At 40.5% G+C, this 11,088-nt stretch overlaps 1 protein-coding gene across 3 annotated transcripts in view; it reads left to right on the plus strand.

Annotated features, from left to right (window-relative positions):
* SLC41A1 (solute carrier family 41 member 1) overlaps nucleotides 1-7,612 on the plus strand; it is a 54,988-nt gene extending 47,376 nt beyond the window's left edge. For all 3 annotated transcript variants that reach the window (XM_042462373.1, XM_042462375.1, XM_042462374.1), the window contains one exon: nucleotides 3,655-7,612. In XM_042462373.1, the coding sequence (XP_042318307.1) occupies nucleotides 3,655-3,840 (186 nt within the window). In that variant the 3' untranslated portion in view covers nucleotides 3,841-7,612. The remainder of the gene's footprint in view (nucleotides 1-3,654) is intronic.
* The last annotated feature ends 3,476 nt before the right edge of the window (nucleotides 7,613-11,088 follow it).

Below are 11,088 nucleotides of genomic sequence, written 5' to 3' on the forward strand. Positions count from 1 at the left end.
AAGGCAAACTCCTTCTGAACAAATTTTGCCAAGAAGACCTTGTGATAGGGTTGCTCTAGGGTTGCCATAAGTCAGAAATGACTAGAAGGCACACAACAACAACAACAAACACAAAGTCCAAAAATATCTGGAGGGTATTAGAGTAGCTGTCCCTGGTCTCCAGAATCCTCATCGTCATCATTTCTTCATCTTTCCCCAGTATGGAATTCAAGACATTTTACAAAAATTAAAACAGATATAGTTAAAATATTTTAATCAATGATAAAATGTTCATCTTAGTATTAAAATTGTAAACTATCCATAAATTAAAAACCATTAAAAATAAAATATTGAAAAGATCAACAACAAATACAACACAGCACACGAAAGGCTCTTTCCCCCTGCCAGTCAGTCCTCAAAGGCCTACCAAAATAAAGAGGTCTTCACCTGCCGGTGGAAGGATAGCAAAGAGGGCACTAGTCTGACATCTCTAAGAAGGGAGTTACAGAGCCTAAAAGCAGCTGGCAAGAAGACCTCTCCCATGTTTTCAACATATGTACCTGTGAGGATAGTGGGACAGAGAGAATGGCTTCCCCAGAAGACCTTAAAACATGGGCAGACTCATACAAGCAGATACAATCCTTCAGATAAACTGGACCTGAGCCACACATGACTTGGTAGTTCATAACCAGCACTTTGAATTACTCCTGAAAACAGACCAGCAATCAATAGAACTATTTGAACAAGGGATTTGTGTGATCCCTTTAGTGAGTTAACAGTTAACAATTGGCCTGCATCACTTAAGCTTCCGAACACTCTTCAAAGTCAGCCCTATGTGTTACAGTAATCCAGACAGAATGTAATGAAGGCATGTTTCACATGGCCAGGTCAAATGTCTCATGAGACAGTGGTAACTAGTGCATAAAGTTTAACTGTAAATTCACTTCTGGCCACCACTGCAACCTGGACTTCTAGACTTTGGACTGAATCCAAGAGAACACCCAAACTATTAACCTGCATTTTCAGGTGGAGTGTAATTCCATCCAGCACAGAATCCCTATTCCCTGAACTGCCTTTTGCTTGACTCTTTTGTCTGGATTAAGTTTCTATCTGCCAGTCCATTATTGATCACGGGGGCTGACTTAGAACCAAAACCATTTCCTTGGACTGAGATGGAAATGAATAGTAGAGTTGGGTATCATCCTCACAGTACAGTTTTTATTCTTTGTTGGCTACCATGCTTTCCTATCTTGTGAAAAGATACTTGAGGGGTTGTCAACATGGAATCAGATACCTGTAGTGTTCTCTAAAACAACCAGCTAAACAGCCATTAAAACAGCAAGTCTGTTCATCAAGTCCTATTGAATAGCACCCAAGCACGTGTATATAGAAATGCAGGTGATGGTGCTTTGGCCTAATTAAGAAGGTAAAAATAAAAAGCTAAAATACACATTTCTCTCTAAGAGTCAGTTTTCTTTTTTTAAACAAGATCATCACATGTAATAGATGTGTCCTTTGTTCACTGAACAAAACCAGCATCTGTCATTACGATTTCTGTCAATCATATGAAGCTTCCATGGTGACACATATTGCTTTAAAAGCATTTTCTTTTGTGCCTCTGGTAAAAAAATTCTTTGGTACCTTATAGGTAAAAATGAAAACTTCATAGAAAACATTGAGCTTCTGGTAAATGAATAGTGCCAGACTTAATTTAAAATATGTAAGTGTATTTGAACATGCAGATATTATACCATTTAGTTTTTCTAATGAGAAGTTTTTTAAATGAGGAAGCATTTTACAAAACATACATTTTTTCACATGGTATGTCTACATTTATTGTGTCTGAAACATTTTTTAAAAAATAAACTTGGATGGCCTCAGGTTGATAGAAATCTGACAGCCTGCAGAAAAGTGGGATGTGGGCCATGCTGAGACTTGCATGAATTCCCCTTCTCCCTTGATTAGACCTTTATATACCCAGCAGAAAGCTGACAAATCAGTCAGAATGAAAGATGGAATGGAGCCCCTCTGCAAAATGGATGCCAGAGATACTGATTACTCTCAGCTGTGTCTGTTGGAGCTCTGCATCATTCCTAAGCAAGCAAAGCGTGGGAGGGAATTGAAGCCATGGCCAGGGAGCTTCCTGCTGAAACTGACCGCCTCCTCCATACATGTGGAAGTGGCTGCTAACACTTGGATTCAGTTTAGCAACTGAACTGAATTTCAGGAAAGTGATATGATAGCTCTATTTAAATATTTGAAGAAATGTCATATTGAGGCTGGAGCAAGCTTGTTTTCTGCTGCTCCAGAGAATGGGACCCAGAGCAATGAATTCAAACTACAAGAAAAGAGATTCCACCTCAACATTAGGAAGAACTTCCTGATAGTAAGAGCTGTTTGACATTGGAACACCCTCCTGGACTTCAGAACCTCTTTTTTAAGAAGGCAGGGATGGCTCCCTCTTTCTTCTGTTTCCATCAACAAATGAAAACTTTTCCATTCCAGCAGGCTTTTATAAATAGACTGCAATAGGCATTGTTGATTTTTGTTTTCTATCATTGAAAGAGTTTTAAATGGTATTAATTCTAGAGATACACTAATTTCTATATATTTGCTGAGATTATGTGTATATTGTAATCTGCATTAGTTTTTAATAGTTTGAAGTCTCCTTGTGTTAGGTTAATATTTTGTAAGTCTGCAGACCCCAGTGTTGGATAACAGGTGAGATAAGAATGAGTATCATTATCATCATCATCATTTGCTTTGCACTGCTTCTTTTCAGTATTGGAGCACATGTGTATTTTTCATTTGGAGAGTAGGGAGAGAAACTCAGCAACTGGTTCCTTCAGTGACTAAAATCAAGAGAGCTCATTGCAGCCTTATTCTCTTTTCACCTCTTCAAGAAAATCTTTAAGGCCTAGATATCCTAAAGGTGCCAGATCCCATCTCATCCTGGAAGCTAAACAGGGTCTGCTCTGGTTAGTACTTGGATGGAAGACTACAGATTAATACCAGGTACTAGAGACTCTATTTCAGAAGAGAGAACTGGAAAAAATAACTTCCTTACATCATCAAACCCTATGAATTCCTGTCGTCACCATAAGTCGACAGGCAACTTGAAGGTGCACGTGCACACACAAAAGGAATCCTTTACTCTCACCTCTGCCAAGCAGGGGGAGGAACAGCAGGCAGGCACACAAGATGGACATGTTCTTGCTTCCCATGAATGCCACTTTGAGGTGTATAGGTTCCCAAGGTGACTACCTGCAAGCTCATTGGCTCAGGGCAGAAGGGTTAGAGTTGGCACAGCAGTACATACCTCAGCCACAGATGAAAATTTGGTGAACATCAGCCAGCCTATTGCATAAGTCATCCTGCTACTGGAAGTGCCAACAGAGATGTGCCCCCTGTGGGAGCACTATTCAATTCAGTTACAAGGGAATGGTTATTACCCCATAAGTCAGAATTGTCAGGTAATAATCAGGGCTAATGTTTTTATAATATACCGGAAAAAATCTTGTCTGCCTCTGCACATTCATTTGTGTGCACATGGGGACAAAAAGCTGGTTTTGATGTCCCCGTTCAGTTATTCAACAAGTAACTGAATTGGCACTCAAGATAAGCCTTAATATGTCAGTTAATGGATAATGTGACCATTATGCTTCTGTCTTCCAGGTTCTCATCCTTCTTTACATTGCTGATTGGATGGTCCACTGGATGTGGGGCAGAGGCATGGACCCTGACAATTTTTCTATACCATATTTGACAGCGCTGGGTGACTTGCTTGGGACTGGTCTCCTGGCACTCAGCTTCCATATCCTCTGGCTCATTGGGGACCGGGACACAGATGTGGGGGACTAAAACAAATCCTTTCTCAGCTTCTTCACTCCCCTGTATGTTTCCTTCAGTGACATTTCCCACCCACCCCCTTCCCCACTGCCACCATTTTGTCTCTCTTTGGGACTTTAACTTTGATACTGGATTCTCATTATTTTCAATGGGAATTTTATGTGGTTTCTATTTCAAGCAACGTTTGTACAGAAAAAAAATAGTTTTAGGAAGGATGAAAGAAAAATGTGGAAAGACAATCACCAAGTGCAATTTTATAATGGTTTATATGTAGGATACAGTAGCAAACAATTGATCAACAGACTTTAAGGAAACCCCACTTTCCACATTCTGCACCCCCTTAATACACTAGATATAAAAGTGTGTGTGTGTGTGTGTGTGTGTGAGAGAGAGAGAGAGAGAGAGAATATTTGAAATGCAGTACAGGTTTGCTTTGATGTTAAACTCATCACAGAAATTTCTCACTTGTCACATTTGGGTTCTGAAATTGATTAAATGGTTTGGAAACCCACTCCTTGTCTATACTAATAATTAGTCCAATCACAAAACAGGACTTCATGGCTTTGTAAACAAATCAAAGCTATTAGTAGGTAACAAAATCAGTCGCTATGCTGGGGTCCATTTCACACTATGCTGTTGAATGGAAATGTTTCTTTGAACTTTGAAGCTAGGTATACTTGAATAATGGCCTAGAAGAGCATGTGTGGGGAAAAAGTGGCCCATTGGGTGCACACAGCTCACCCAATCTGTTTCCAGCCCCTAAAACATATGTTAAAAAATGAGGGGAGGATTTTCTGGTCTCCATATGGTTGAAAACTGCTGTAAAATGCAGTGGTTTTGCTCTCCAGGCCTTCTACACCCCCTGGAAAAACAACAACAAATCTGCCAGAAACAACAGTGGAAATGATGTTATTTCCAGTCCCATCAGGTTTACTGGTGCAGCTCCTGGAAGGGCTGATGGAGTGAACATGACCTTCTCCTCCTCCACAGTTGCCCACCCCGATCTAGAGCTACTCATCATTCCAAATGTGTTCTCAACTGATAAGATCATGAAAGCCTGGCTTGAGAAGATATGCTTATACCTGGTCCTTCAAACTGGCTATGTTTCTATGTGTGTTGTAGATTTGTCATTCTATGTTAATTTCTGGTCTTCCAAAAAGGCTGAGAGTCACATGATTTGCTCCTGTTGTACAGCAGTTATCTCCACAGAAATGTGGCAGTCCATTAAAGACTGACACCTTTGCATGCCTCCAGTTACCTGTTTCTCCCATGGAAGATCTTGTTTTTGTCACCTACTTTGCACTGACCTAGGTCTCCTGGATGCCAACTCACCTATTGCCTCTTTAAATCCATGCTGCTGTGTCTTATCTGTGAATGGCTCATGTTGAACTGCAAAACCTAAACTAATTAGCTTAATATTACGTTTTCTAAATCTTAATTCCAAATGTGCAATTAAGATACTGATGCTGAGCCAGACTACTAGAATTTCAAGAATCACAGCTTGGCAACCCTAGAGATCTAGAGAAATCAACACAAGATTGTTAGGTGCACCTAAAACTGAATATATTTTGGATACTATTTGATGGCCAATCGTGACTCGGATGACCGTTCACACAGTGGGTGTTTTGGTATTTCACTTGTATGTGTAAAGATTTTGTATGAAAGGTCTGCCAGATGGATATATACTAGTCAGATGGATATATACACAGGACCTAACAGCAAGATGTGGCTCATATTCAACACTATAAAAAGCAACACTATAACATTTTCTTACTTGTCTGCAATCCAAACTGGCTCCTCTGTAGGATTAAAGTCAAATGATTCTATTTTACAACTGTGAATTTGAAGGAATGTCCAATTAATAGTGTCAGACTTTTTGTCACAACATAGTTTTTGTCTGGGAAATATGATAGTTATTTGGGTTAAAGTGTTCTTGCTACATCTGACTATTAGGAAGCCTAGCTTCTAAACACTTTGCATGGTTTTGCTGACACTATATTGAGTTGCTAATTTAAGAGTTCAGTCTTTGCAAGCAGCAGAGTGAGGAGTACAGCTCAGCTTCCATAAGCAAGGATTCCCTGTTCCCAGGTGTACTTTGTTCCCTGCACAAAATGCAGCAAGTTTGGTCCTCTGATACTCTAGTGCTAATGTAGAGGAGCTCAAGAAGTGTACAATGGAAGCCTACAACTTAGTTCCATAAAATGAGATGTTGAAAGGCTAGTGAGTTAAGACACTGGACCCTGCCTGGGTAAAGGGGATAGTTCCCATTGCTCTGGAATATTAGTCAGAATGCATTTCAACACACACTGGTTTGGTTTTTGTTTGTGTTTTCCTTCTGCATCAGCTTCTCTCTGATGGTGCATCATGTTTATCATGTTTCTGTTTCTATAAACATTTATCTTTAATTCCTACATAATGAAAGGCTGAAGACAAGGGAAGGAAGTGGTATTAGTGGATTGTCTTTAAAATAAGTAGCCTTGTAAAGATGTCTGAGGACCTACATTCAGCCAAAGCCTGGAGAAGTTACTGTTTTGGATGTACAGTTCCCAGGGTCCTCCAGCCAGTATGGCCATTAGCTATGCTTCCTGGAGAATCCTGGTAGTAATCATTTTTTGAAAAAAAGTAATGCATTAAAGCTCTTGCTTTGGCTTTCTATTTTCAGTATACTCAAATACTGTATAGCCTGAATTTCAGTTCCCTTTAGAAAATTGCCTTGCCTTTATACTAAGCTTTATATGAGGCAGCAATTATTTTGTTGGATTTGAGCAGTCGTCTAAGACAACAATTTTTTTTCTGTGTAATTGAGATTTGGAACTACTCTTACAGGTAGGATTGCTACAATTTAGAGAGTTAATAGTGAGAATTCAGAAAGGAAATTAATGTCAACATGGTGCCTAATGGGCTCAGTTGGGACACTGTATTTTTAAGGCTGTAATCCTTCAGTTGACACTATTTTAGGTGTAGTTCTGTGACCTCAGTCAGACATGATCATTGCTCTAACATGCCATCACAACAAAAGCCATGGGGTACTGCTGCAAAGAAGGATAAATCCTTGCCTCTAGTAGTTATTTGAAAGCAATGGACAGTGATGAGGATGTTATGGTTGCCTTACTTCGCAAATGGCTATTTTTGCACTGCTGAAAACATTCTTCAAACTAAAACAGAGAAAACTTGTGGATACATTGTTTCTGCTAAACTGACTTTGTCAAAAATTATTACCTAATGTCACTCAAAGGGGCCTAACTAAGGCTTTTATCCTGTCTCTTCCTGGTAAACTTTTAAAATAAGTTTCCTCTGTATCATGAGTTTGTTTGTACTACTGGATGCTAACACTGTAGTAGTTTCTTTATACAAATTTCCATTTGAACTTCTTTGTTCCTCATTATGTCCGTTTCCCTTGATACGATCTATGCCTGTGCAATGCATCTCATTTTATACATAACTCCCCTGGTCTAGGTACAAAGTTTTGCTCTTAGATGAGGGAGCTGGCCTGCTTGTTCTGTTTGAGTGAGATCCCTAAATGATGTCTTCAAAGGGGAAGGTGGGGAAGCATATGTGAACAGAATGTCATCTAAAAGCTTTGAAGAATAGTTTTATTCTCTCCAGTTGCACTCAAATGCATGTTTATCTAGACTGGGCTGCAAATGAAGATGAAGCTATTGGTATACATCTTTTATTTTAAAAAAGAAAAAAGAACCGAATTATTTATAGTTACTGTAACTAAATTGATGCCAATTTAACTGATAAATTATATTTGGTAAAATAAAGATGACATTTATTTATACGTCTTTTGATTCTGGATTCTGTTGTAAGAAATGGATGGTCTGCAGCTGGATTTTTTGGCTGCTGTTCCTATCCATATGTAAAACAATTCTGATGCCCCATATGTGTCCAGTTCATTGATGCTAAAACCACATTTTCCTCTTGTTGCTAGACTTTGGGACTTTTCCTTCCTCCCCACTTTTTCACTCCTCAGCAACCTACTACCTGTTTCTCTTCGCTCAAATAAAGCGCTTATAGATGCCATATTGCTAGTTGACCGGGTTTAGACCTAGATTCTAGGCATGCCACCCTGCACTCATGTATACCATTAGTTAGCCGAGGTTCTAAACCTTTTTTAAAGTAAATTTCTACCTTTTCTAAAAGCCAAGGTATGAGGCAAAATATAAGCCACAATTTTGAAAGACATGCGCCTGCTACATCTTTATAGCAGAAGAGTGATCCAATCTTCTCTTTGCTGCAAAGAGGCACATCCTTTTATGGTCGTTTTACCGCATCAAGAAGCCTTTTTCAAAGTCACTTGGGGCCTTTCACACTGCAAAACCATAGCAGTATGATTCCACTTTGACTGCCATGGCTCCAACCTGCGGAATCTTGGGCTTCGTAGTTTAGTGAGGCACTAGGGCTCTCTGGCTAATAATTCCAAATGCTTCTCCTTAAATTGCAAATCACAGAATATCTTCTTAGATTGTATGCCATGGGCAGGTTTATTTTTATCTATTTTATTGTTTGTATGTACAGTGCTGTGTAAATCTACAGCGCTATATAAATAAAGCATAATAATTATGATGTTATGGATCCATAGCTCTATAACTATGAAGTGTGAAAGAGCCCCTGGTCTTTCATGCTGCAGTCATTTGTTAGGAAGGATCTAATTAGGGGAATTTCTGAATTTAGCTCAAATTGCTGAGAGGGAGGGTTCTAACAACACCCTCGTGAGACCGTGTCCCGTGATGTCTACGATAGGTCCACAAGAATCCCTTGAGAGATGACGCTGACACAGACTGCTCTAATTAAGTCCAAATATTTATTAAAAGGGGAAAACAAACACACAGAAAAGGGGCACACACACATGCATACACACAGTTCTGAAAGAAAGTAAAGGAGGGAAATTCGGGAGAGAGTTGAGGGAGGCAAATCTATGGGAGATACTTACTTCCGAAGGCTTCTCCGGGAACCAGATGTGGATGTAGACGATGAAAGGACATGGACACCGAAACACGGGGGGGAAATGGCAGAGGGAACTCAAACCAGAGTTCAGTCTGACGTGAAGCCAGGCTGTATTCTGAATGTAGCACCCCAGTGTGTGCTTAGACTGAGGCTTATATAGACAATTTCTAGCCTCTAGCTATGAATTTAATGGCTTAGCTGCAGCCAAGACAAAGGATTTAAAGACTTGGCCTTTTGTTAAACCAAGGTGAAGAAGAGACTTAGCCAATGCACTTGTATCTGAACACAATCAAGGAAGGCAAACCAATGAATGAATAGATGGCCATTGATTTGATCACTGGGCCATCAGGTGTGAGGCTGAAAACAAACAGCCAGTATTGTCCTGGTTTTTGGAGGAGATGTTTTTTCTTGTCTAGCAACTCCTAAACTTCCAGTGGGGAATTTCCAGTCCTTTTCTCTAGTGCTCCTGCCCCCTCCTTTGCAAGCTGCCTACATGACTTTTTTGTGGGTTTTTTGGGCTATGCGACCATGTTCTAGAAGAGTTTATTCCTGACGTTTCACCAGCATCTGTGGCTGGCACCTTCAAGGAATGCTGGCATGGAAAGGAGTTGGGTTATATATTTTGTGTGACCTGGGAAGGCAGGAGTGATTTACATGTGGATTGTTCTGTTGCTAATGGCAGGTCAATCCACAGAAAAACCCACAAAAAACTATGGATGCCGGCCATGAAAGCCTTAGACTTCACATTGCATACATGACATCTCTGCTTTGGAGAAATGACGGTGCCCCTAGGAGGCCAGCTTGGGGTCAAAGTGAATTCCACACACACTCCAAAATTTAATATAAATCGATATGCTCTAACATCATATATAACATAAGAGTCAGATCTCGGGGCAGCTTGCCATAAAATCCACTTCAGAAAATAAACACTGGAGTTTATCACATGGGAGGAATTTCTCAATTTGGAAAAGAAAGTGGGGCCAGAACGCATTTACATGAATTCACTAGTTCAGCGAAATTACGTGAATTTGAATTGCGTTCGAACTGACTTCCTATGATGTCCTGCCAGGACTGATTGAATTTCCCGCTGCATTTTCTTTCGTGTTGGTTCAGGCCATAGATTATTTTAGTGTAGAAAAGTTCATTGTATTAGTTTGTGGGAGGAGCTGTAGGTTTCCCCTGCATTATTTCCAGGTTTGGTTTGCCCTTTCCCAGCATGCTCTGCTGTAGCTAGAGGTTTTTAGGTTGGAGCAGTCTTTGCTGTGAGCAGGCAGAGAGCTGTCTTTTTGGTGGCAAACAGGCCCAGACAGCCGGAAAGGGCATTTCTTACACGTTAGCCATTTTAGTTACCAATTTAGCCAAATCAGTTACCAGGTTTTAGACAAATTAGTTACCATCAGCAAGAAAATAAAGGAGTTCAGGAGCTGAAAGACCCTGCACCAGCTCCATTGAGAAAGGAGAGCAAACCAACATCAGACCCAGAAAGATGACATCCGGAAGATTGCTGAACTGTAAAGTATCTTTTATTTAGAGCTGGGGAGGCGAAAACTCTTTATTTTTGTCTTTTAAATTAAATTTCCCCCCTTTTGAACTTTACATTCAGCTTCAGAGCCTTTTTTGGGTAAAGAGTTTGATCTCACCAGGGTACCGGCGTTGCACAACCAAACCTGCCACCACCTTTAGTTGGGTGTGTCTTCACACTTCCCATTGCCCGAAAATAGCTTCCCGTTGCCCAAAATTGCATGTGGCAGTCTATCACGCAATAGCGTTAAACCCCATGATTGCGTTCAGATTGCCATTGGATTATACTTCCAATTTCCCTTGTCTGATAAACTCCACAGGTGGCCCTCTGTCTCCACAGATTCCACCATCCATGGCTTGAAAGATAGATAGATAGATAGATAGATAGATAGATAGATATATTCTCCAAAGCTAACCTTGATTTTGCCAATTTATATAAGGGACAGGGTTTTACTCTGCCGTTGTACTGTATTTACTTGGACTTGGGTATCCATGCAGGGGCTGGGTCCTGGAACCAAACCCTGGCAGAGACCAAAGGCCTACAGTAATAACATTTACTCAGGGTGCTTTGATTGTGAGTTCCTGCATGGCAGGGGGTTGGACTAGATGGCCCTTGGGGTCTCTTCCAACTCTATGGTGTTATGTCCTGGAAAAAGAGGACACCTGATCATCCTGGGAAATGGAGGGCATGTCCTGCAAAAAGGAGGACGCCTGGCCACCTGGAAGTGGAGGACCTGTCCTGGGAAAAGGAGGACGTATGGTCACTCTGGGGAATGTAGGACGGGAAAA

This window comes from Sceloporus undulatus, chromosome 4 (assembly GCF_019175285.1).
Source record: "Sceloporus undulatus isolate JIND9_A2432 ecotype Alabama chromosome 4, SceUnd_v1.1, whole genome shotgun sequence".
Taxonomy (NCBI): domain Eukaryota; kingdom Metazoa; phylum Chordata; class Lepidosauria; order Squamata; family Phrynosomatidae; genus Sceloporus; species Sceloporus undulatus.